Source organism: Penicillium canariense, assembly GCF_028826845.1.
Source record: "Penicillium canariense strain IBT 26290 chromosome Unknown utg000001l_segment0_segment0, whole genome shotgun sequence".
NCBI lineage: Eukaryota > Fungi > Ascomycota > Eurotiomycetes > Eurotiales > Aspergillaceae > Penicillium > Penicillium canariense.
In genome coordinates this window covers 5,643,019-5,668,609 of record NW_026622728.1, presented here as the reverse complement: position 1 = coordinate 5,668,609, position 25,591 = coordinate 5,643,019, and the positions used below count along the sequence as shown (strand labels likewise).

The window sequence follows — 25,591 nt, the reverse complement described above, 5'->3', positions numbered from 1 at the left end:
TGTTTCGAACAACACGTGGTATTTAAATCCCAAGAACAGCCACTCGTCCCTCCCGCTCGTAAACAAACGTTAACTTTTTTTTCTTATCATTGCGATATACCTTGAAGGCACCTACTATTTGTACCTGTCAAGCCCTGCTATCGTATAATCTCATCCTTTATATCCAACTAGCTACTCGCCAGGCTTACTCAACCCATTACACGAAAGACATGCCCATCATGGCTGATAAACCTAGTGTCTTGTTTGTCTGCATTCATAACGCCGGACGCTCTCAAATGGCTGCCGGATTCCTTAGTCACCTCGCAGGTGACTTCATTGAAGTTCGCTCCGCGGGATCGGCCCCAGCCAACTCTATCAATCCCGCCGCCGTCGAAGCCATGCGTGAAGAAGGCATCGACCTCAGCAACCAAAGCCCGAAGATCCTAACTCCCGACGCCGTGCAAGCCAGCGATTTTGTCATTACTATGGGATGTGGGGACGTTTGCCCCTTCTTTCCTGGCAAGCGTTATCTCGACTGGCAACTTGATGACCCCGCCGGGCAAGGCTTAGACGCTGTGCGGTTTATCCGCGACGACATTCGGGATCGTGTCGAGAAACTTATCGCAGAAATCCGATCTGATAGTTCAACAGTTTGAGATGCTGTATACAAGACAAGAGTCCGGTGGTGATACGGTTATTTTTTTTATTATGTGTCGAGAATGGTGAATAGTTGTATGGCTGGCAATTCCATTTTTCTATACTAGGTATGAGTCATCTTTCTGGCGTGCTATGATATTGCTTTAGTGCATCCCTTTTTGCCTCGCAACACATGGAATGGAGCCAACAGATTCCCGTCTCACTGAAGTTCTGGGTGAGCTTGGGTCGGATTTTGCGTTACGTGTATAATCCAGAGAAAGAGATGATATCATTTTATCCATGATATTCCATTATTCAGTTGAGTCAACCGTTGAGTGTCTTGGGATAGGAGCCGGCGCAAGGCCGGCGTGTTTCCATAGTCCTGGCAAGGAATATCAGAGACGGATCTAGCTTGGCAACGCTTGCAGTAAAGGTCGGAGGAATCTGTAAGAATAGGGATATGGCAGCGCAGGCGGGGGCGAGTTTCGAGCGGAGCTAGTAAACATCCCAATCGACAGGCGCAGCACTTCGGCGGCTAGATAGATCTTGCTAGACGCGCCTGGCGATTGCCGATTGCAATCAACACAGGTTTGATGAGTTAGCATTGTGCAGTGGCACACAAGCGAAGGCCTAAGAACTGGAAGAAAGCAGGAGCACAAAGCAACCCTTGGCAATAGAATGTCGAGCGTTTGGTATAAAAAAGAGTTCGGGGACGGGAGGTGAAGCAATCGGGGGAAACAAAACGATATAGATGGCGAACCCTAAACCCTAACACCGGACCCAACTCAGTAAATAGCAAGACAAGACAGTGGGCAAATAGACAGCGCACATGGCAGTACAGTCCACATAGAGTTAAGCCACCTCTCTTGCCAAGGGCTCTCGCGCAGGCACATCCGCGTTGATGAGTTCCCTTCTTCTCACTTCGTTCGTTGAGCGGGCTCATGGGCTGTAAGGATGCGATGGGAATATGCCCCAGCGGGCCGTAGCTCCATCACCGAGCCAAGCTGCTTGAGGCTTAGTGCTATCGTGCCATGTGGTTTGTGGCCTCAGGCAGAAACCATGATGAGATGAATGCCTTAATGATAAGGAGATGATCTAACTAAATAAGGACTAGCGTCTGGTCCATCTTCGAGAAATTGCTACGACTGCAAGACTCGAAAAACACAGCCTTGAGCCCGGCAACAAGTGCCATCTTTCATTTTGGATCAGAGGCCCGGTCATGTCGCTTCAGCTTCCAAGATCAGTGTTGAGCAGAGCTCTGCGCAGTGGACTGGCCCGGCAACGACTCGCAGCCACAGGCGCTCACTGTCAACCGCGGACCCGTCTTCTAGCTCAGCGATCATTCTCGGACTCGAATACCGCCCCCGAAGAACCATTCGCTGATAACGAGCCCGAACCCTCTTCCAATTCTCGAGCCGCTCCATTGACTCGCGATGGAGCCTACAAGGGCCGCAGACTGGGCGGCGACAAATCGGTCGCGGAGAAGGACAAGCGGAAGCAGGAAGAGCGCGCGTTGATGGCGATCGCGGGCGGGTCCAATGCTGAAGATGGTGAAATAAACGACGGAAAACGTGGCGCCAGCTTTTCCCGAAAGACGATCGATATGGAACTGAAATGGCTGGAAGACCCCCGTGATCTGGCGGATCGGGTCGCGCGCATTTTGAAGAGCGGCGATCCGGCTATGGCGGCGGCACTGGTTCGTCAGGCGCAGAAGGAAGGAAGGCGGTGCGATGTGGCCTGGAATCATCTCCTCAGTTACTGCATGGAACGAGGGTTCCCGCAGGTGGCTTTTAAGTTCTATAATGATGTGAGTAACTTGTTGGGCTTGCCGCGGCCTCCAAGGGGTCCTTGTGGGGGGTGACTGTCAGGTGGACTTGCATCACTAACACGTATTTTGCCCATTTGATAGATGAAAAAACGGGGCCGTATGCCTTCTTCCGTGACGTATACGCTCATGCTTAAGGGCTTCGCCGATGCCCCGAAATCTCTCGCCAATGTCAAGACAGCGGAGTCTATCTACAAGTCAATCAAGAACTCCGAGATTGAGCCCAACATCATTCACACCAATGCCATGCTCCAGGTTTGCGACCGTCACCATGATATGGAATCACTGTGGCGTATCGCCGGAGATCTCCCAGAAGAAGGCCCAGAAGCGCCGGACATGAGAACCTACACCATCATCCTGGGCGCTCTCCAATTTGCAGCGCGTGATGACATTCAGAAGATCGATCCCAACGAGACAGATAAGATTGTTGAACGCAAAGACCAGATGGTCACGGAGGGTAAACGGATTTGGGCTGATGTTCTTTACCGATGGACGAAAGACCAGCTGCCCATTGACAACCACGTCGTGAATGCCATGGCTAGTCTGCTTTTGGACGGCGCCCGTGAGCGTGACTACTACGATGTTCTCGCACTCTACCACCAAACAATGGGAATCCCCATCTTTGCAAAGCAGCCAGCAGAAACCTCCAAGTGTTCTCGATTCACCATGTCCCGCCTGACCTTTTTGAGAAGATCGCAAGAATTGGTCTCCTCACGCACAGATGATGTTCCGTTTGTGGACGAGAACAATCAACCTTTGCGACAAGAAGAGCCTGAAACGGAGACTTTGAAGGACGAAGAGGAAGAAGGGGAGGAAGGGGAAGAAGTTGAAAATTTTGACATGATCTTTGAACCTGTTGTCCCGAAGTCTGAGAGTCTGTCTTACATTCAACCAGGTAGCAAGGAGATTACTTTTATTGAGGATGTTTGTCACAGACTGCCTCAGGGTTTCGCGGCAGGCTACGCTTACTGGGATCACTTGACACTTGAGTCTGAAGCCCGCATCGATCCCGATGCGGTCGCTTACGCCCAGTATCTACGTCTCCTCCGTGCCGGACGGGCTAGCAAGAGGACGGTCCAAGTTTTGCAGAACCAAGCGCTTCCATCGGGTCTAGCAAAGGAGAAGCTATTCCACATTGCCATGGCTTGCTGTCGCCGTGACCGCAATAACGCTTCGGTTCTCCTGCACGCGAACCAGCTCCTAGAGGTGATGCACAAAGCTCTGGTCCTCCCCGATCCCCGCGTCCTTGAGTCATACCTGGAGTTGGTTCAAGCTCTCTCCCAAGCCCCTCATGTTCTCTTACATCTCAGGGGACTGCCTAAAAATGAGCGCAGCAAAATCACCGACCTGAAAGTCCTGGGCAAGAAGCTGCAAGCAGATTTGCGCCTTGCTGCGATTGGTGCGTTGCGCCCTCATATTTTGCAGCTTCACGAGGCCTTGGAACGAGGGAAGCCGGGTCGGACTAGCCGCTGGGGTGCTTTGAAGAATGGCTCCGCGAATCTTTCCGGCTCATTGGCCGTGAAGGTGATGGCTCGTGTCCGCACCGTGATCGACGAGACTTTGAAGGCCGAATTCGCACCCTTTGTCCCCAAACCCGAGCGCAAGGACCTCCTGTCAGAGTCGAAATTGCTGAGGACGTATTCTGACAAAGACACGTTGAAGAAATTCAGCACATTGTCCGTCCACCCCACCATTGAACAGTGGAATGCTTTTAGGGAGCGACAGTTGGAGATCGAGGAGGAGGTCCCTGTGCTTGAAGAGCACAAGGAAGGCAAATCCGAAACCTAGACAGAGTCTTCCTCTAAATCGGGGAAGCAAGAAACCGAGGCTTGAACTCTCGGGCCTCTATCTATAAAAATGGGACCCTGGCGGGGTCTCGGACAACTTGTATAATACTGTACATCATGCATTTTGTTTATATGGCGTTTTGTGTTTTGTGTTTGTACACAGAAGCATGCCCTCATTAACTACGGACTGGACATATCGGAAAATTTTACTCAGCATAGTCGCACCAGTTTTATTTCTAAAGAAAATAAAGGCAGAACTTAACTTTCAGACCCCAATCCCGCGCTGAGGCCAGAGCACGACTTCGCTCCACTTTCTGACATCTCCCTTGGCCACAGCGCGCCACGGCAAGCGGAGGCGCTGGGTGTGCTGCACAGGCTGCAGCACTGACACAAAGAATAGTTAAACCTTTTGCTTATCTTGTGAGCTTCTGCGGTTAGTTTTCGCTGCGGGGAGCATTAAGTGCTTCGGTGCTTGTCCGACTTTCTTGTTTGGCTTCGTTTGGTCTGTCACGCCATTGCCAGCTGCGGTGGCATCTTGCATGTCTGTTAGGTTAGCTTCAGTTTGGAAATGTCATTTAATGTCGAGCGCTGGATGCATGGAGATATTCCATTTGTTCGCCCAAAATAACGTTCTCTTTCCTTTCCATTCTTCTGCACCTGAAGGAGAGAACTGGCTTAAGAATGTCCGTTCCCCAGCAGCGACGGAAATGGTGGCATCTGCAATGGTTCGCAGATACCGATACCAAAGAGGAGAGGCGGCTTATTCTCAAGTTGGACCTGTTAATCGTCCCGTATGCATTTCTGGCATATTGGACCAAGTACATCGACCAGGCAAATATCAGTATGAACTGGTGCCCCCCCATATATTTACATGCAGAGCTGATACAGAAAACAGACAATGCCTACGTCTCTGGTTTGAAGGAAGATTTAGGCCTCCACGGAAATGAACTCGTTCAGCTGCAGACGATGTACACCATTGGTGCTGTGTTGGGCCAGTTACCCTTTGCGTATCTGTTCACCAAGCTGCCGATGTCGTGGATTATCCCTTTCATGGATGTTGCATGGGGTATTTTTACTTTGGTGCAGTATCGGGCTACTTCATTCGCTGAATTGGCTGCCTATCGGTTTTTGGTTGGGTGGTTTGAGGTAAGCAATTCTCCTAACTCTGTCAGAATCGATGAGCACAGCATGCTGACTCAACCCAGGCAGCGTTTTTCCCAGGAATGCATTATATCTTCGGTAAGGACGGAGTTCAAGACTATGTGCACCCTTTTTACTAACCAGAAGGTAGGATCGTGGTATCGCGGCGACGAGATTGCTCGCAGAGGAGGATGTTTCTATGTCGGCCTCACGCTGGGCACTCTAACGGCGAGCCTCATTCAGGCAGGAGCATCCAGCCGTCTGGACGGGGTCAATGGCCTTGCGGGTTGGAGATGGATGTACATTATCTGTGCAATCATCACTATCCCTGTTGCCATGTTGGGTTACTTTATTCTCCCCGGCACACCGGACAAGCCGAACAAGCTCATACTGAAGGAGAAAGACGTCCATCTCGCAAAGGCCCGCCTAGAGCGCGCAGCTCACTCTGTAAAAGAGGAACCGCTCAGCTGGCGCACCTTCATCAAGGTCGGCCGCAATTGGAAGTTTTGGGCGCTACTCTGGGTGGATATCTTTTTCTGGAATGCCTGCCTCAATACTTCCGCTGGTGGTTATCAGTTATGGCTCAAGAGTCTAGAACGATTCTCTACAAGCCGACTCAATGAGCTCGCCGCGATCTCTCCAGCTCTGGGCATCTTCTATACGCTTTTCGTATGCTTTGCATCAGATTTGATCCTTGGACCCGCATGGGCAATCACTGTCTCCCATCTATGGAATATTATCGGTCTTACCATCCTCGTGATTTGGAAAGTCCCCGAGTCCGCGCTCTGGTTTGCTTTCTTGACTACTTACTCCGCTGTTGCCATGTCGAGCGTCCTCTACGGCTGGATAAATAGCCAGATGCGCTATTCGCCTGTTGAGCGTTCCCTGACGCTTATTGTTGTCAATACTGTCGCGCAGTCAACAACTTGTTGGACACCTTTGCTGGTTTTCAAGACGGTCGAGGGGCCGCGCTTTACGAAGGGATACTCGTTTGTTCTTGCGAATGCGGTCTGCTTGATTGCTTTGTCGCATATTGTTCAGTTTTTTATTAGAAGAGAGGAGTAAGTCCTGAGTGCGATTTTTATTCGAGGTCGTGTATGCTGACATTTTCTAGGAGGGCCAAGGCCGGAAGAGGCAGCAGTATCTCTGAGTCAGATAGTGCGGATGATTCAACCAATCTAGAATCTGGGCCACAAGAAAGTAAAGTTGTTGGCAAATTCTCTCAGTCGTTGTAGTCAAAGCCTTCCAACTGCACCCAGAGCGTTGTTGACCAACTGGTGATGTGGGTTGTTTTTGGTCTAATCTGGTATTCTTCGCTCCCATCGCATGGTTAGAAAACCTTGCAACTTGAAAAGGATTTTATGCAGAGCTATTTATCAATAGTCCAGTTGCCATCAAGAGTGCTCTGATCAAAAGTATCTCTATCATATTTGATCCAAACCTATCTACGCGCAGAACAGTCCCGGCCGAGATCTTGCATATGGGACTAATGTTAAACGTCGACGAAAGATATCTCTTACCGCATCCTTCTTGTAATATCATATATAGCGATGGCGTTCAAGATAACACCCCTCAACATGACTGGCCGTGAAGCAAAAAAATCCAAATGAATCGCGTTGATGAACAGGGCAAGTGTCACGCCATCACAACCCCGATGGTGACATACAGTTCTGCCCGCGCCGCATGTCTCTTCCCCTCCCGATAACACCCAAACGTTACTTGTATTACCAGGGGGTGGTCGCAGTGGGGTTCAGTACCGGTAGCGTTGCATAGCATCCTAAGGACAGAACCGTGCGTTAGGGAATGGCGAGACTCATTGCGTTCTCTGTGGAGATGATTGCGAATACATCGACAACGAACCATTGAGACTCCCATGTTAAGAGATTGCATGTACCTGGACTCACAGTTCGCTGAATTACCAACGGTCTTTTCCATTGATGGCGTGAGATACGCGTCAAATGGCCAAACACATAGGTCTCGATATGCGGGGATTAATCGGGGACTTCCCGAATTGTTTTATAAGCAGTGCCTTTATCTGTAGAACTTGTTGAAAAGGGGCTTTGAGGCTTTGAGAGAAAGCTGTAATTGTCTAGCTGGAATATTTTGTGACAAGGTCTAGAAGCCATGGGAGACGCCAGTGTAGCAAATGGCCAGAATGGTACAGCCAATGGCGCTCGCAAGAAGCAGATCTTGCTGAACGCATTCGACATGTCAACAGTGGGACATCTGTCTCCTGGCCAGTGGAAGGTGTTTATTGAATTCTATGTGCAAGATAGTAAACCGCTGACAAGTATAGAACCCAAAAGACAAATCCGCGACGAAGCGCAAACTCGAGTACTGGATCGAACTGGCCCAGCTGTTGGAGCGAGGTGGCATTAACGCCTTATTCCTGGCAGACACGACTGGGGGCCATGATACCTATGAGGGAAAACTGGATGAGTGTATCCGACGAGCGGCGCAATGGCCGGTGACGGACCCAACAATTGTGAGTCGCAGCAGATGACTACGCCAGGCGCGCAATTACTGATGCTGTTGGGACGTGATTAGCCCATCACTGCTATGGCCGCTGTGACTAAGAACCTCGCTTTCGGGATCACGGCTTCGACTTCTTTTGAGCAACCGTTCCTGCTGGCAAAGCGATTTTCTACCTTGGATCACTTGACGAATGGCCGGGTTGGTTGGAACATTGTCACTTCGTACAAGAAGGCTGCGTTCAAGGCTATCGGGCTTGACAATCCTATTGAGCATGACCAGCGATACGCCCAAGCGGATGAGTATCTGCGGGTGCTCTATAAGTATATGCCACATATTTTATTCCTTATAAAGGATGGGAGAACCGGGACTAACCGAGGCTGTTCACAAATAGACTTTGGAATGGCTCCTGGGCATCGGATGCGCTCTCTCCAGATTTCGAGACAGACTCGTACGTGAATCCCGACAAGGTTCGCGAAATTAATCACCAAGGCAAATTCTATTCCCTGAGCACACGCCACATCGTCGACCCGTCGCCGCAGAGGACCCCGTTCTTGTTCCAAGCCGGCACGTCGCCAGCTGGCTCGGCTTTCGCATCGACTCATGCAGAAGCCATTTTCGTCTCCTCTCATTCACCAGAGGTGTTGCGACCCAAAGTCCAGAAAATCCGCGAGCTTGCTGCAGAAAATGGTCGGGATCCGCAGTCGATCAAGTTCTTTGGCACGTTTACGCCGATTGTGGGACGGACCGATGAGGAAGCGTGGGAGAAGTATGAGGAACTAAAGAAGTATGCCTCAGTCATCGGGGGTCTGGTATTGTTCAGCGGTTGGACAGGCATTGATATCTCGAAAATACCTTTGGACCAGGAGATCACGACTGCTGATTCCCTAGAAGCCAACAAGGTGACTAGTCTGCTTGACTCGTTACTTAAAACTAGCAAGGATATCCCGAAATGGACACCCCGTATAGTTGCTGAAAAGGCTGCTATCGGTGGTCTTGGACCAGTGGCTATTGGCAGCCCGACTACCGTTGCAGATGAGATGGAGCGGTGGATTCGCGAGGCTGATCTCGACGGGTTCAATATTGGCTATGTTACCACGCCGGGCACATTTGAGGACCTGATTGATCTGGTGATTCCAGAGCTGAGAAAACGTGGCTTGTACCCGGAACTGCCATCCGCGTCGGATGAGCCGCTCACGGCTCGCGAGAAGATCTATGGCAAGGGCCAGAAAGAGTTGCGTGATGACCACGCGGGAAGTCGGTACAACTATGATGTATACCAAGAGGAGGAGCCATATGTTGAAGCCCAGTAAAATGTGTAAGGACTAGTTGCTCCGGATGTACGTACGGAAGAACCAATCATCGTTGGAGACCTTAGGGTCCTCTATTTAATAAATGAGTAAACAATCAAGACAGAAGTGGAGTAACTTGTGCTAAGAATAAGACTTGGCGGAGGAAACGGGCGGGCGGTGACGCCAGCCCGCGCGGGCGTAATGCCACTCTAGCCTTTCCAGGATAGCTTCAACATCAACATTGCTTCGTCTCTCCTCTCTATCCCCTCCTCGCGCCAGCGATGCTCCTACAGTGAACATAAACAGTCTCCTATTAGAACCATCAAAAAATCATAAACCATGGCGAGCGTGCAGCCGGGCCATTCCCATGGCGACCTGCACGACGACGAGTCCCTCCTGGACGACGACCTGATTGAAGCCGACGATGGTAAGCATTGTCTTCCAATATTGACCTTCTCGCTGTCCATATGGTCTTAATACTGGCTTGCTAACTCACTGTCCTTTTCTAGATATCGAGGCGGACGACCCTCTGCACACCTCCGACACAGCCCCTCTGCGAGGCAACATCGCATCCGACTCTGGCCCCCGAGGGGGCCGCGTGGACGGCTATGGCAACTATTTGACCTCCTCGATTGGCGGTGAGGACCGCCGAGCGACTCAAAATACCATCGATGAAAGCGTCTGGGCGACCCTGTCGCGCGATCTGATCGCGATTTCGGAGAAGATGCGCCAAGTACTGTGGCCTAAGTACCTTTTGGGCGGCATGATGCAGCGCGGTGGAGGAGGTATGGGTGATGCCGCTGAGCGAGGAGAGGCGTCTGGATTTGGTCGCAACCTGCGCGGGCTCGTGGGTCGCTGGCCGGATGCCGACGTGGTTTTGCAGGGTGGCATGAGCGAGGGCTTGCGCGACTGGGACCTTTGGTATGTTGCACGCATTACACATCTCGATTTTGATGCTTGGACTATTGGCTAATAGTTTTCTAGGGGACCACTTGTCTTCTGCTTGGTTCTGAGTTTGTTCTTGTCTGTCGCAAAGGGTGAGCAGTCGTCGCTGGTTTTCTCGGGAGTCTTCTGCATTGTCTGGATTGGAGAGGCGGCTGTCACTCTGCAGATTAAGCTTCTTGGCGGAAAGATGTATGTGCACTTTGCTTCTAGTTCCTCTCTTTTTACTTTTGTTCTATACTGACTCTTGTGACTTGATCTCCAGTTCCTTCTTCCAGTCAATTTGTATTATCGGCTACACACTCTTTCCCTTGGTTATCGCCGCGCTCCTCAGTGCACTCGGCCTTCCGACAATCGCCAGAATACCCGTCTACCTTGTCCTTGTGGCATGGTCATTGGCTGCAGGTGTCAGTATCTTAGGCGGCTCGGGCGTGGTGCGGAACCGTGTGGGCATCGCCGTCTACCCGCTATTTGTGTTCTATATTGCAATCGGATGCCTCTGTTTCATTAGCTAAGAGCGCAAGCAGCTCTTTGCTTTCCCCCGTGTCAAGGGGATAGCTCACTCTGTCATATTGGGTTCAGATTCCTGTCCATCCACCTCAAGCCTTTCCGTGTTGAACTGCGATTCAATTGAACTTGTATACATAACAGCGTTTCTGTTTGTGTAGCGGCTGCCTTCCAAAAATATTAACATTTATTACCATGGATGTTTATTCTCATAGTAAGAGGACGTTATAATTCATCTGTACGGCACTCTGAGATACTTATTGGGTGCTCTTAGGTATTGGTGCTCTTACTGGTGCTCTTATTGGTGATCTTATTGGTGCTCTCCTTTTACAGGTCATTATTATAATCATATCCAACGTACTATCCTTGATGACCGCACCCTCAAGCTGCTGGCAAGATTTGGGCCAACATCTTCGCAAAGTAGGCTCTAGGAGTCAACAAAGTCGTCCTTGGTGCTTGAAACATCTTGGATCTAAATTCGCACACCAGTTCCAGGCCCTTGTCATACAGGCGATCATTGACGACAATAATATAGCCTCAGATAATGAAATACTCTTTCTACGTGAAAGGAATTGAACTATGTAAATGAAGAAAGCTGAGGCATGAAGGCCTGTGCTGTGAAGTTTCATGAACACCTACCTCTTTTAGGCAAACTAGGTCATACTACGCTAAGATAATAGTGCCCAGGCCAATCTATGGATCGGATTGAGCATTGTCGAGGCTATGACTATCTCGATTTTCAGCCTACATGCATCTACTGCTGAGCACAAATCAAGATTTCGAATGATTCTAAGTAGCTGCAGTAGGTAGTATAGACCTGGATAATGTCTAATATGCGGAAGTTCAATAGGCAGTGGTTGAGAATACCTTCATCACTAAGGTTATTTGGCCCATACACACTGGTGGCCTATTGTTCGTGGGCGGCTTCCTATACAACGCCCGTTGCTTACGGGTCCTCCAGCTGTGGTTCAGTGGTTCACTCATCGATTCACTGCGGGGCGGAGCGGTGACCGGGACAACAACATTTATCTCTGGCGGTTCTCTTCCTCACTCCCACCTTCTCCTCTTTTCTCCCAACCAAGCCACGCGACTTCGACTACGATTCGGCAGGTCTGAATCCCCGCGCCTATCGACTCGGCTCGTTTGCCCGCCACGTTCCAGTCTCATCCCAGCTTCATAGCTGGTGTGCCGCGGGTATTGGCATACCCACTTCGAATTGCCCAGTGTCCTCGGCCTTGGTACTATTCGCCATGACCTCCGCATCGGATGAGCCTAGGGCTCCCGTTGATGGTGAGTTCCAACATCTCCCTTATGTGCAGGATCACAAGTCCCACGCCGCGCCTGGCGCGGACACCGGCCGATATCGCACGGAAGCCGTGGCGAACGACCAGAGCAACTTTGCAGTCCCGGCTACGTGTGCTGCCAGGTGACCGCTGCTGCGACCCTTCTGGCCCTTTGCGCATTTTTACCAGCAAATATTCCTTGTGACCTAGCTTATATGCTCTTTCTCCAAAATTCTCAAGATCTGACCGAATTCTCCTTTTGCAGTGACTAGCGGAAACGCCCCCTCCCCGCCCTCCGATAACGACGAGCGCCCGGTCCGCAAGCAGCTGAAGGAGACCTCCATCGACCCCTCCAATAAAATGAGCTCTTCTGGAGATACGTCTTCCGTCGCGTCGGCCCCGGAACAGGGCAGCGGCAGGAAGCGATCGTTTGAGGAGGTCCGCGGGGATACCGACGACGTAATCGAGAACGGCGATGGGCGACGGAAGCGATCGCGCGAGTGCACCCCAGTGGAGATCGCGAAGGAGGAGAGTTTGGTAGTCTCCGCAACAGACAACGTGAGTGAACCCACCTCTTAAGGATCCCGTACCTACCACCCCCAAGAAGCTGGCCACGGATGGTCCTCCCCGGGACCCAACGGGCCCGAACCCAAGATCATCGTCATTTCGCGGATTCCGAACTTGAGGACTCCGCGCTGCCCGGGAAACCCGCCATCTTCGCAGTGCCCCAGGAGGTCATCGAATCCTCCATGGATTCGGAGTCTCTGTCTGGGTTTTCGAGATTGTCGAGGTGCCTGAGGTCACCGTCATCTCGGACTCGGACTCGGACTTTGAATCCGGAGAGGAGGCTCAGGCGTCGATAGCAGCTCGCGTCCGACAAGCAAGCTTCGACTGTGTCCACGCTTCAGTACCGCGAGCACTTTTGGTACACCCGCAAGAACATGCCTGAGTCGGAGATTCCTGGGGTGCAGCCAGAATGCCCTACTCGTGCCTTTCAGAGTTATCGTCCAGTGGCCGGATCTGTGGCCAGGATACGCATTTTGATGCCATGGAGAATGATAACGCCAACACAATTCCACAGGATGCCGAGAAACGAGCGACCACCGACGCGACGAACGACGATGCCGCGAAGGCGCTGAAGAAAAAGCGGAGCCTAGAACAGCTTGAGGAAGAAGGCGCGCAGAAGTCAGAGGAGGTGGAGAAGAAACGACACCGTGACAATTCCCAGGAGCGCGAGACACAAACGAACAAGGTTCGTTCAGATTCGCCCATCGTTACTTTTTTCGTCCTCTCCCTCCGTCACTCTCTCACCAATTTCAATCCAGGCTTTCGCTCAAAGCGCATTTGCAAATATGGCTGCGGCCTCCCCTTTCGCTTCACTCGGTGGTTCGTCCTCGACTACTGAGAAGCCCACGTCGACCTCTGCATTCGCATCCTCTGCTCTGAGTTCCTTCGCGGGCTCTGAGAGTTCCCCTTTCGGCACCCTCGGTGCAATCACTCCATCAGTCTTCAAGTCTTCCGGCTCCAGCAAGACTGGCTTCGGCTCTTCTGGACCTTCCGGCTTCGGTTCCCTGACAAGTGGGTTTGCTGGTGTTGGTGGCGGCTTTGCGGCTGCAGGCAAGTCCGGCGGTTTGACAAACTTCGCGTCTCCAAACGCCCCTGCGACCTTCGGCGGGGAGTCCAAGTCAAAGGCAATCGGCGCTGAAGAATCCGATGATGAAGGAAGCGATAGTGACGGCGGTGAAGAGAACAGCACATTTGAGGCTGATAAGACCGACGAGCGCTTCTATGAACAGACGAGTTCGCTTTCCCTCCCGGATATACTTCATTTGATCATTCCAACTGACCTCATGACACAGTCGAGACTGGCGAGGAAGAGGAGGAGACGATATTTGCTTGCAAGGGCAAGCTCTTCCATTTCACGAGCGGCGAGTGGAAGGAGCGTGGTGTCGGTACTTTCAAGGTCAACGCCCGCAAGAATGACGCCGACAAGCAGACTGGCCGCATGATCATGCGTGCCGATGGTGCGCTACGCGTCATGTTGAACAGCCCTGTCTTCCAGGGCATGACCTTCGGTGATGCAAAGAATGAAGAACCAACAACCAAGCAGATCCTCCTTGCAAGTAGTGAGGAAGGCCGCACTGTGCCTTTGTTGTTGCGCGTAAGCTATCCTACCTGCGCGCTCTTCATCATGGATATATTGACTGACCTTTCTCATGCAGGTTGGAAACGAAGCTCTCGCGAAAGATCTCTACGGTGTCATCAAAGATCTCCTCAATGACGAGTGAAAACGTGAATACAGAGAAGATGAGCATGCGATACAAACGATAGACGCTCTGGTCTGATGCGAAGATTCGAAAAGGGAGCAGGGAGGAGTCGGGGGTCGGTGCACATGGAGTTTTCATGTTGCCACTATGAGTGAGCGACGTGTTTGATCATTAGCGTTTACGAATATTCATCTGTTTCGAGTTCTGTAATTGTCTTCTTGTAGACACACTCAGGTGTCCCCTGGGCCAAAAGCTGCTCGCCATATCATCGATCTCATTAAAGGCATCGCTTTTGAGCCAGGCAGGGAGTCGTCGCTCATCGAGAAAATCACGGCAACAAGAGTGATGAGGGAAAAGATTGCACCAGTAATCGATTGCTGCGTTCCAAATCGCATGTCGTGAAGAGTGCGCAGGGCTCTACTCGGATTAACTAAGTCACGACCCGAGACGATTGATCATTCAGAGGGTCATATCAACCAGAGATTTATGGTGTTCCAACCCATTATCAGTATGTTAGCAGAATGATAATGAGCGCGGCCGGATAAATTGGAAGACTGAAAGTTTATTAGTTTGGAACTATCGCTGGAAAGGGCAACTGAAGACACGGATTTCCGGCATCGCAGCATGTAACGGAAATTCTTTGGCAGATGATCAAGCTAGAAGAGATACAGACTCCCACTCAGCCATCTTAGTTGCACAGTGTGAACGTGGCGGGCTGAAGAAGTTGCGCCCTTGTCGGAAGAGCCCTTGCCACGTAGAGGGTGAAAACATTAGTTTCGCTCTCCAGAGCGGCATAACCTGCTCCAAAAATTCACTAACAGCACCCAGTACCATGCTCAAGTTGAAATATGGATGTCTGAAAAGTCCCGGCGTGAATACCTCGAAGAAAAAAGATAGATACGGCAACTTAAGATTTTTTAAGATAAATGAGAAGCGAACGCCAATTAATGATGCGAATTTCTTGAAAGCTGCTTCTCCAAAGAAGGATGGTGTGCTATCTCTTCTTCCGAGAGCCTCTTGACAGGCTCAGGGGCCGCTATTTCACTGAGGGCCCCGTAGATATCGCTTTGCTGATTTTGGTAGCCTTGTTCCAAAGAAGGGTGCCGTGCCAACTTTGCTTCCGGAAGCCTTTCAACCGGTTCAGGTGCTGCGATTTCGCTAAGGGCCATATATGGATCATCAAAATCATCCTGCTCTTGTTGAAGAATTGGCTTTTTGTTATGATGTGAATCTGCTTCGCGGCGACTATCGTCTGCGGTTAGGGGATTTAGTTCCGCAGGCTCGATTTTAGATTTTCGATAAGCCATAGAAGAGAAGAAGGATCGAAGCTTCTGGAGGTATGCCATCTCGCTATATAGCTTTTGAATGTGTTGTTGGCGATGGAGGGGCAGGGATGGTTTCGCAGAGATGGGCCTCCTGACATATCTCACAAATCTTTTCCATATTGTCTTCCCGCGCCGGCCGGGCCGGCCGCCATTCTGTGGAATCATCCGTCACTGCCGGTTGTTCCCTATAATTAGCCGCATCCCTGCTAGTTTTATACTTGATAGACTAAAGTCACCAGGGCAAATCAACACAAAACAAATCATAAAATAGGAATCTCTCATGCACCGCTCGATTTGTAGGCACGCAGACGGCACCAGCATATTCGGGGTGGAGAAATATCTGAAAGAACCTAAATATTCAGCCTTTCGAGGAATAACAGTCAAAGTGAGAAGGGTTACCGGAATTCCTGTCTCTCAAATAGTTTACTATTGTTTTTTGAGAGTACTAGATGTCATTATAAGAAAATCTTTTGTTTATCAAATAACAAAGCAAACCAGGCATCATTATAGCTAATTATAGCTATAGAGAAACAATGTTTACCCAGAAGTTTAGCCCAGATCACATGGAAGAGGGAATCGCAAGTAATTGATGTAACTCAACTATCGAAAGACTGCGAGTATCTGGGTGCTCGCATTCTGCATAAGCTACACCTTTTTCATCGCATAGAGCATGGGCATTAAAGCGTAACAAACTCAATTTATCCGCTCCCGGCTCTTGTTGTTCCATCACTTGCTGGTATCGAGCATTCGGAACGGAAAATGCTTGTCATGACACCATGCACTGACAGTATGCAATTTCAAAATATATAGGTATCACTGTCTTAGTTAACTCCTGCTTCGAATTCAAGCTTCTCGGAAACCAAGTTGCACGTACTGCTTCTCTCTGTTTGACAAATTTCAGCACACTGAGCCATGCCGGTAACGCCCTCCATATTTCATCGTGATAAGCTTTTGATACTTACCCTGCCCTAAAATCGAAAGAAAGTTACCGTGCATTTCAAGGATGTATCTACTTACGTTGAAACCGGGGAGATGGCGAAACAGTGAGTTGCTAGGTGCTTGTTGTTTTTTCTTCACATATAATAACAACCTGGAGAAGACTGCTTAGAGGGACGGACGGGCCTCCACCTATCTCCGTTCCATCATCCCCTCCAACTTTCATAGCGTACGTATTACTCCCAATCCGAGCCTTATCTACTCTTTTTGTTTTTATCTTGAAGTAAGCATATTCACTTGACTTTACAGAGGGCGTGACCTGAGCGAACACGAGATAGAAGAATTGAACAAGATTCCGAATTTGAAGCGGTCGCTCATGAAGAATGAAAATGCTAACCCTCATGTGCATTTCACTCCTTTTCCGGAGTGCTTGAAACTTCCGCTTTCCGTGGGTGGATGCAATCAATGAGCAATAGCAGTTTTGGATGCATTTTTAAACGTCATAATGACATAAAGACCAGGAAGGATGAACAAGTCGATGCAAGTCGAGAATCTCTCTTGAGCTTCTTATTTAATAATTCAATTCTGGTGACGGTCCGCGTTTGCCGTCCTTTCCGCTGGTTGTTGTTCCATGATTCCATCTCCAAAGATACGCCAATGATTAGTCGAAATTGCTGTATGCCGTACGCCGGCGAAGTCGACATTTTGTCCCTGCCTTACCATCACATTTCTGAATAAGATTCGAATAATGGGAACCATAGAATCCGCTCGACGGCGCGATCCACATCCGCGATAATATTGTTATAGTAATCACCTATATAATCCTGTTCTGGCAGACTCTGCAAATACCTTGGCCACGACTGCGAGTTTTGTAATTCATCCTTTCAGGTTCAAGTCCGAACCAAGCTTTGGCTTGAAGATAAATAAAAATGAAACCGAGCCCTCATTTTGGCTCTGGCAAGAAATAGCACACCTCATGATGTAGTCATGAAACAGGGCCCCTCTTCAAAGCCCTATGGCAAACTGAATTGGCCGAAGAATCCACAGGAACAAGGTTAGGCGTCTTCCGACGGGGACGCCTGAGCGCAGCGGTGGCCAGGATCGGAGCTTTAGTGTTCGGCGTGCGAGACATTCGCTGGAGTAAAAATTCGAGGCAAGACAACGCTGATCGAAAATTCGAGGTGGTGGAGTTGAACGTCTATGACCAAGATGGAAACCGATCTTTGGGGCTGTGAACAAAGAAGAACTCCGCGGCGCGTGGCCCCGCGGATGGCCTTACTCTGCGTCATGTGCTCAGTAAAAGGTCTCGAGGCGTGGATGAAAAGAAGGAGATGAAGCTTATGAACGAGTAGAGGTTATTGTTGAGTACCTCGTGGGGACCGTTGATTGACGAGACTGCCTCGTACTAGAATTGAAATATAATAAGATTGCTGGTACGGCGTGAGATGCCTTCGAATTAGGGCCATACCTTGTAGATGGTTCATGGTGATCGATCGATTGGGGGGTTAATGGGCGAAGCCAGTTGCTACTGAATCCGCATATGGGGGATGTTGAGGAAGGAACCATATATGCTTGGTATGAGAAGACCGCGGAGAATCTGGAGCGGTGGTTCAAAGGGAGAGATGTTCTGCAAGTAATTGTTAGTTAGTATTTGGAAATAGTGTATTACCGTACATTTTACTCAGTTGACCAATAGCTTAATACGTAGGGCTCAAAGACTAGGCTGCCGATAGATTATGAGACTGATGAATGGTACATGAAAGATTCAAAAATAGCCCACATGCAGATACAGAACTATTTTTTGACCGCAATTACAAAGAGCCGCGGGTATGGAAGTAAAACTCGGCCATCACATGTCGATGGATAGGCTTTCTCCAAGCGCTTCAAGTACTCGCGCAGGAACCCCTCCGTCTCTTGAGGTGATAAAGGATCCAAGTAAGGCCTTAGCCCAGTGCCTTTAACCCATTCAACAATAGCCTCATGGTTTTCAAGACTGTGATAATAGCTGGTACGGAAAATATCCACTCTCGAAGAAACCGGCTTGAGCAGGTCATAAATCTCCTGCGGCGTCTGAAAGGTATCTCGGCCAATGTTTTCGAGAGTCGCTGCCCAAGGTCCATTGCGCGCAGTTTCCCGCATCAGAACATGGGATGGCTCCATAAGATTGTCGGGAACTTGAAGAGCGAACACGCCCCCAGAAGGTTGGGTTTCCATCAACTTCTTGACGATGGTGAATCGCTCATCTCTGCCGAGCCATTGAAAGACGGCGTTGGAAAAGAACAGGTCGACAGGGCCTTGCGGTGAATACGACTTCAAATCTTCGACGGTGAACTCACGGTGTGGGAGTGCCTTCTTAGCTTTGCGGATCATGTCTGGGGATGAGTCCATCCCCACAAGATGCGCGCTGGGGTAGCGGCACTCCAGGACCGCGGTCGAGTTGCCCGGCCCGCAGCCGAGGTCGATTACAGTCTTAGGGGCTTGGAGAGGCACCCGAGCAAGAAGGTCGCGCGCTGGCTGGGTTCTTTCATCTTCAAATTTGAGGTACTGCGCCGCGCTCCAGTCATGGGCGGGCTTGGATCCTGCCGTGGTAGACATTGTTTTGTAGCTGGCCGATAGTCCCGCAAAGGTCCTCTGGGAGAGACAAAACAGTCTTCTGGACGTGTGTTGAATATGAAAGGACATGTCGGATAGGTAAGCAACGGATTATAGTTAGTATGAGGGAAAGGGCGTTGAATCAGCGACGGCCCGATATTTAACCCAATCCCTGACTGAGGAAGGTGGAAGGGGCCCAGGCGGTGTCAATCGTCGGAGGCGTGGGGGTTGCTGTAAGCCGGATGAAGTTCTATTCAATCTCCTATGGTCGGAAGATGCTAGTAGATATACATCATCCAATGCTACATCGGATGTTTTAAAAGCAAGCTCTCAGGCTGACGGGTAGTCCAACGAGATCAATGGTTGCCGAAAATGAATCATACCCAGATGACCAAAGTGCCGATAATCGGCGAAGCCAAAAATGACGGTTGTGGAAACTGGACAAGCCGGCGCCGGGACTTACACTGACAGGTCAATCGGGTCAATAACAGCAAGAAAAGGCGATGAGGCTATGTATTTCCATCCATTATGGCCAGGAAAAATTCTCATGTACAAATATTATCCACTTTCGCAGCATTGGTTGAAAGTTGCTCGCCTTCAAGGGTGTTTCCTTACGATGAAATTGAAAGCTTTCGTTGTGGTTCCCATAAGACAGCTCTTGTAAACCGAATAGGACTGACAAATGAAGGAGCCAAACAAAGGCTAAGAGTATTAGAGTCTCCAAGGAGTATCGAAGGAGTCTCGAAGGTTGGAGTTGGTAAAGATTTGCTGCTGCCCACGTCCTTTTCCATTATTGCGTCTATTCGAGATTATTTGCAAATTGGCACAAAATAACCCGAAGAGGGCGGTGGTAACGACTTGTACAATACATGCTTGTTAAGAAGACCTCAACGATTTGAATGGCGTTTGCGACTCTTCATCGCCACGGAGCGTCGCCTGAATGGGTTATATTGGTGCACGTGACCTCGCGTTTCCTGGCGTCTCAGCCTGGGGAGGTTTGCTTGGAACTCGTAATCCGGCCACAGCTTGATGCACGACCGCGATGGGGTGCCGACATGATGGACCCCTCATCAGTCCCCGCTCAAAATATTCTCAAACGAAAGCAGATCCACGAAAGAGACGACCGAGCTCCTAACACCACCGTGACCCCGTCCTTGAACGCGTTTTCGGTTGCGGATACCAATGACGCTACAGAGACCGCTTCCCTTCATAATGCGTCCGATTCACAGGCCAGGGGAAATGGGCAAACTAAAAAAGAAGAAAACAGGTCAAGGGAAGAAATCTACCGCCTCAAACCCGCAATCCAAAGCCCCGAAAAAGAGAACCCCGTCCACGCCTTGGCCTGATGAGCTTAAGCGTCTCTCACAAACCCATCGCGCCCTGAACCTCGTGTACACCTTCTGCTGCACGCGCAAGCATTTTGCGACCACATTTGATAATATCAAGAAGGCTGTACAGGGGCAGCTCGGCACAGGGCGAGAACTCACAGCCGAGGACGTGGCGAGGGTGAAGGTGCTGGTACCGCGGGCGGTGCGATTCGAGTATGTGGACGAAGCGCGACTGGAGGTCATGACCGTTGCCGATAAAGACATTACCGATTATGGATTACATAGGCGACATAGCATGCTCACTGCCGAGGACATGAACAGCGAGCATGCAGACCAGGATGATGACAAGAAAGACGTTCTACTCTTCGAGTTCGTGGATGGCGATCTCAAGCGGGAGGTTCAGCATCCCAAAACTGGAGAACCATCTAAGCCTACGCGCCGAATGAAAGATGAGGACTTGAAGGTGCCGGTTTACAGCCAAAAGCAGATGCTGGCCCTTATCGAAAAACGCAACGCGAAATTCACGGATGCGATTGATGCATTCCTCGTCCGTTGTGAAGACCAAGGTCTTGAGCCGGTCCAGACTTTGGAACAGGAGAAGAATGCATTTCTGCCCACACCTCCAGATAGTGGGGCGAATACCCCTGTCGTTGCGAAACCGCCTGCCACGATTCCCAAGGAACGCAAGTCTATTGCGGAAATCATTGCTGAAATCCGTGAGATGGAGTGGTATCATGCTCAGATTGTTCCGGAGGGACATCGCGTATTTGATGCTCAGTCTCCCATGTACGGTGATTTGGCGTTTCAGCTGTCGCAAGACCTGGTCAATGCGCTATACAATACAAAAAGCATTACCCAGCTCTACTCCCATCAGGCCGAGGCAATCAATCTTTTGTACGAGGGTCACAACGTGATTGTATCCACCTCAACCAGCTCGGGGAAGTCGCTCATCTACCAGATTCCTATGCTTCACGAGCTGGAAAAGGATTCGGAAAGCAGGGGCATGTATATTTTCCCCACCAAAGCTCTGGCTCAAGACCAGAGGCGCAGTATGATGGAGCTTCTCCAATTCATGGACGGCTTACAACATACAATGGTGGAAACCTTTGACGGAGATACGCCAATGGGCAGCCGGAATCTCATCCGCGATGAGGCTCGCATTGTGTTCACCAATCCGGATATGCTGCATATCACGATTCTTCCGCAGGAAAGTGCCTGGCGTACCTTCTTGAAGAACCTGAAATTCGTGGTTGTTGACGAACTGCATGTCTACAATGGCTTGTTTGGGTCCCACGTGGCTTATATCATGCGACGACTCCGGAGAATCTGTGCTGCTGTAGGCAACCGACATGTCAAGTTCATATCCTGCTCCGCCACAGTTGCGAACCCCGAGCAGCATATGAAATCGATCTTCGGCGTGCAGGATGTGAGATTGGTCGACTTTGACGGATCTCCCTCTGGCCGCAAGGAATTTGTCTGCTGGAACACACCATTCAAGGACCCGGCTGACCCAACTTCTGGACGCGGTGACAGCGTCACAGAGACTGCCCGCTTGTTCTGCCAGCTAATCCTTCGAGGGGTAAGGGTGATTGCTTTTTGTCGAATACGAAAGCTATGCGAGATCCTCCTGCAAGCTGTCCGCAATGAGTTCCAGGCTCTCGAAAGACTCGAAGTCGGCAAGATGGTCATGGGCTATCGAGGCGGATATAGCCCCCAGGATCGACGACGCATCGAGAAAGAAATGTTCGAAGGGAAATTGATGGGAATTGTGGCAACGAATGCGCTCGAATTGGGCGTTGATATTGGCTCCCTAGACGCAGTCATCACCCTTGGTTTCCCATATTCAATTTCTAATTTGCGGCAGCAGAGTGGCCGTGCTGGTCGGCGGAATAAAGATTCTTTGTCTGTGCTAGTGGGCGACAGATACCCTACAGACCAACACTACATGCAAAACCCCGATGAGATTTTCACCCGGCCTAATTGCGAGCTGCAAATCGACCTGGCCAACGAGCTCATCCAGGAAGGACACGTTCAATGTGCTGCCTTTGAGATGCCTATCCGGCCAGAGGAAGACCATATCTACTTCGGTGAGCAGCTCTTCGCTCTCGCGGCGACACGCCTGATTAAGGATAGTATGGGCTTCTATCATTGCCATGACCGGTTCCGGCCCCAGCCGTGGCGGTGCGTGAACATTCGCGACACAGAGGACACGCACTTTGCTGTGATCGACACAACAAACAAGCGCAACGTGGTCCTCGAAGAAGTGGAGGCATCGCGCGCGTTTTTTACCATCTACGAGGGTGGTATCTTCCTCCATCAAGGCCAAACATACATCGTCCAGGAACTCAACACGGAACGCCACTTTGCTCGTGTCCTACGAGTTCACGTCGACTGGAGCACCATGCAACGTGACTTCACTGACATCGACCCGATCGAGACTGAAAGCATGCGGCCTGTTGGCCCTGGTCCCGACTCATGCCGCGCCTTCTTCGGCGCAGTCCAGATCCACGCCGTCGTGTATGGCTTCTTCAAAATCGATAAGCGTGGCCGCGTCCTCGACGCCGTCGCGGTCGATAATCCGCCCATCGATATTTTCACCAAGGGTATGTGGCTGGACGTACCCTCCCGAGCCATCGAGATCCTCGAATCGCACCGGCTCAACATTGCAGCCGCCATCCACGCCGCTGAGCACGCAGTCCTCTCGCTCCTCCCGTCGTTCGTCATCTCTTCGCCCGGTGACGTCCGCACGGAATGCAAGGTCGCGAAGAAGGAACTAGGCCGGGGGCTGCGTCGCGCGAATGAATCAGGCATGTCTAATGCAGAGCTAGAAAAAAGATTCAGCCGCCGTCGCGCCAGCGGCCTGCGCGGCTGACTTTCTATGATGCAAAGGGTGGGTCTTGCGGGTCTGGTATTGCGAGTAAAGCTTTCGAATTTATCGGATTACTCCTGAGGCGCGCAGTAGCTCGCATCGAGGCTTGTTCTTGTCTTTCACCGCAGGGGTGTGTCGAGTGCGTGTGTGACGAGCGGTGCAAGGAGATGAATGTTGTTATGAGTAAGGCCGGCGCGGGCGTGGTGCTACGCTGTTTGCTGGGGTGGGAAGTCGACGTTGATGCTTTGCCCTGGGGCGAGGAGGTAGACGGAGATGAACTTGGCATTGGCAGTAGTCGCGAGTTGGCTGGTGGGTGGGAGACGGTTGTTAGTGCCGGTGAGGTTCCGTGGAAGGCTGGCTGCGGCCCTGGCGACAGGCGGGCCTAAGGTGGGCTTGTACGTTGGCATATATACCCCGGGATCTCAGGGGCTATATACAATGTGCGGAACTGACCGGCTACTCGAGGCATAGCACCCAATACCACCCATGATGACTGAGCCATTACATTTATGATTCAACCCCGGCGCCTGTCACCAACGCCGGAGACCGTCAATCCTGTCATTCCTAATATTGCGTAGGATATTACGACGAACCATCTACTTCCAGCGAAACTTTGATGCCAAGAAGAACAAGTAGAATCAAATCCACCTAAACAATCAGACAGTTATCGTCACCACGCTAGCCTTTCAAGATACATCCCAGAATTTCTCTAAATATCATGATCATCTTTTACGACCCCAGTCTGTCCTTCCATTCTTAGAGCGGCCGTGTAAAACACCGGATATCCCGAAATACTCGTTGTACTTCAGCCCGAACCAGATCTTCACGACCTCTCTCATTAACCCCTTTGTAACAACTGAAACCTCCTGCTTCGTTCTCAGCTTATTCCTGATTTGCAACAGTTTCCGGCCAATATCATCACCTCGATCATCGATCCAGCGAATAGGGCTCGTCGTCATTAGCCTCTTGTTCACGGTCCTCCATCGCAGCCAGAATATCCTATGTTCATCGAGAAAGCTACTTGCTAGGTCTGCCTTCATTTCTTGGGATAGAGTGGAGGTACCATTTGCCCACGACTCCAGCGCGTCACTGGCCATCTTCATGAATTTCTTGTAATGGTCCAAAGCCATTTCATTCGTTGCGGCAGGTCCCGGCTGAAGGTCGGTTGGGGCTGGAGTTGGAGCTGGAGTCGGAGCTGGAGCTGGAGAAGCCATTTCAGTACGAGATGGTGGCCCAGGATTGATTGGGGTTGCAGGTATCAAGGAACTGGGCAAGGGATTCCGAATTTGTATGGTTGCTGATAGTGCTTGATTCTTGAGAGATTGCATGGGATTTAGTCCGACTGGTAAATTGAGTGAGAATGATATCTTTGATTTTCAGGGCTCGACGGCTGTACGTGATCTTCATTGTTCTGTGGAAGACTAAAGTGCTTTGTACAAAAGCATTGTGATACATTCAGTATTCATCATGAATGGTTCATTTGAGTCCTTTGGTTAGGCCTCAAAGAATATATAGGGCACCTCTTACAAACGCTATTCAGATCCTTTTCTATTTCGGTGTGGAAGTCAATGTCCAAGGGCTTCATTACGCGGCAGTACGCATCTAAGTCACAGACTCAGCCATCGAACAAGTCTGCCCTCATATGATTGGGCAAGTGGGCTTCACGGTTGATGTACGACTTGAGCGCCGCGATGTCTGTGTTGAAGAAGTCCCGAATTAGGGAAGCTCTATCTATGGCTTGCGGTTGGAGGACATACTAGAGCTAGAGGAAGGTCTGCTAGTGCTAGGGTTGGAATCCGCAAATGGAACTGGCGTGGTTGCAAATCGCAGGATAATAATTTCGACCACGAAGGACATCGAGCGAAACGGGGTCTTTTATCTTCGAGAGTTCGAAAGTTGTATGGGCATTATTGTGGAATTTCAAAAGGTGTCAGTTGTATTCAAACAATGCTATGCTATATAAGTACCATTGGAAATGTGATGTGCATTTGGCGAGTTGAGGGTCGCCCCTATCATTGAGTTTCCATAGACATTAAATAGATCCATGTCATATGAATCTGGATGAGCCAAAATGTGCTACTGACGTTTCACGTGTTAATTGTTAGTCAAAATTAATTTGTCATTGTAGGGGTGAAACGGCTGCGTCGTAGTGACTTGACGATAGATAATACGCTGCCACATTTCAAGTACGAAAATACCAGAATCACACATCACACACAGCCAATTTATTCGACGCTCCACCTCTATTGATTGTAAATAGTATATCCCGAGATAATGTAGTACCACTGGTATAAGAGTATTATATCAAAGCCCCAAGATAATGCCAATAAAATAAGATGTGATTTGTGTCGACGGTGTCAAGCAACGATCGGGTATAATAAAAGATAAATGTGCACATCAAGTCATGACCA

General features: G+C 50.2%; 10 protein-coding genes across 10 annotated transcripts; 8 read left to right on the top strand and 2 right to left on the bottom strand.

Moving 5' to 3' along the window:
• Window positions 1–209: 209 nt before the first annotated feature.
• N7482_001919 (arsenate reductase ArsC) lies at window positions 210–635 on the top strand (the record flags this gene model as incomplete). Its single annotated transcript, XM_056684044.1, has 1 exon — window positions 210–635. One exon carries the CDS (start codon window positions 210–212, stop codon window positions 633–635), a length of 426 nt encoding a protein of 141 aa, XP_056547650.1.
• A 1,199-nt stretch (window positions 636–1,834) lies between these two features.
• N7482_001918 (uncharacterized protein) lies at window positions 1,835–4,228 on the top strand (the record flags this gene model as incomplete). The annotated part of the gene is made up of 2 exons (XM_056684043.1): window positions 1,835–2,422; window positions 2,525–4,228. The coding sequence occupies 2 exons, from the start codon at window positions 1,835–1,837 to the stop codon at window positions 4,226–4,228; spliced, it is 2,292 nt and encodes a 763-aa protein (XP_056547649.1).
• A 680-nt stretch (window positions 4,229–4,908) lies between these two features.
• Window positions 4,909–6,602, top strand: N7482_001917 (putative MFS transporter Seo1; the record flags this gene model as incomplete). Its single annotated transcript, XM_056684042.1, has 5 exons — window positions 4,909–5,068; window positions 5,123–5,373; window positions 5,433–5,466; window positions 5,519–6,428; window positions 6,482–6,602. 5 exons carry the CDS (start codon window positions 4,909–4,911, stop codon window positions 6,600–6,602), a joined length of 1,476 nt encoding a protein of 491 aa, XP_056547648.1.
• Window positions 6,603–7,491: 889 nt separating this feature from the next.
• On the top strand, window positions 7,492–9,152 carry N7482_001916 (xenobiotic compound monooxygenase, DszA family; the record flags this gene model as incomplete). The annotated part of the gene is made up of 4 exons (XM_056684041.1): window positions 7,492–7,614; window positions 7,664–7,852; window positions 7,915–8,162; window positions 8,234–9,152. The coding sequence occupies 4 exons, from the start codon at window positions 7,492–7,494 to the stop codon at window positions 9,150–9,152; spliced, it is 1,479 nt and encodes a 492-aa protein (XP_056547647.1).
• Window positions 9,153–9,470: 318 nt separating this feature from the next.
• On the top strand, window positions 9,471–10,588 carry N7482_001915 (Yip1 domain protein; the record flags this gene model as incomplete). Its single annotated transcript, XM_056684040.1, has 4 exons — window positions 9,471–9,558; window positions 9,641–10,052; window positions 10,116–10,265; window positions 10,339–10,588. The coding sequence occupies 4 exons, from the start codon at window positions 9,471–9,473 to the stop codon at window positions 10,586–10,588; spliced, it is 900 nt and encodes a 299-aa protein (XP_056547646.1).
• A 1,242-nt stretch (window positions 10,589–11,830) lies between these two features.
• N7482_001914 (uncharacterized protein) lies at window positions 11,831–14,151 on the top strand (the record flags this gene model as incomplete). Its single annotated transcript, XM_056684039.1, has 7 exons — window positions 11,831–12,006; window positions 12,136–12,421; window positions 12,645–12,788; window positions 12,945–13,115; window positions 13,189–13,663; window positions 13,723–14,024; window positions 14,086–14,151. 7 exons carry the CDS (start codon window positions 11,831–11,833, stop codon window positions 14,149–14,151), a joined length of 1,620 nt encoding a protein of 539 aa, XP_056547645.1.
• A 4,034-nt stretch (window positions 14,152–18,185) lies between these two features.
• On the bottom strand, window positions 18,186–18,986 carry N7482_001913 (Trans-aconitate 2-methyltransferase; the record flags this gene model as incomplete). Its single annotated transcript, XM_056684038.1, has 1 exon — window positions 18,186–18,986. The coding sequence occupies one exon, from the start codon at window positions 18,984–18,986 to the stop codon at window positions 18,186–18,188; it is 801 nt and encodes a 266-aa protein (XP_056547644.1).
• A 1,209-nt stretch (window positions 18,987–20,195) lies between these two features.
• On the top strand, window positions 20,196–23,183 carry N7482_001912 (ATP-dependent 3'-5' DNA helicase; the record flags this gene model as incomplete). The annotated part of the gene is made up of 1 exon (XM_056684037.1): window positions 20,196–23,183. The coding sequence occupies one exon, from the start codon at window positions 20,196–20,198 to the stop codon at window positions 23,181–23,183; it is 2,988 nt and encodes a 995-aa protein (XP_056547643.1).
• A 164-nt stretch (window positions 23,184–23,347) lies between these two features.
• N7482_001911 (Helicase C-terminal) lies at window positions 23,348–23,566 on the top strand (the record flags this gene model as incomplete). Its single annotated transcript, XM_056684036.1, has 1 exon — window positions 23,348–23,566. One exon carries the CDS (start codon window positions 23,348–23,350, stop codon window positions 23,564–23,566), a length of 219 nt encoding a protein of 72 aa, XP_056547642.1.
• Window positions 23,567–23,902: 336 nt separating this feature from the next.
• Window positions 23,903–24,394, bottom strand: N7482_001910 (uncharacterized protein; the record flags this gene model as incomplete). The annotated part of the gene is made up of 1 exon (XM_056684035.1): window positions 23,903–24,394. One exon carries the CDS (start codon window positions 24,392–24,394, stop codon window positions 23,903–23,905), a length of 492 nt encoding a protein of 163 aa, XP_056547641.1.
• Between the last annotated feature and the right edge of the window lie 1,197 nt (window positions 24,395–25,591).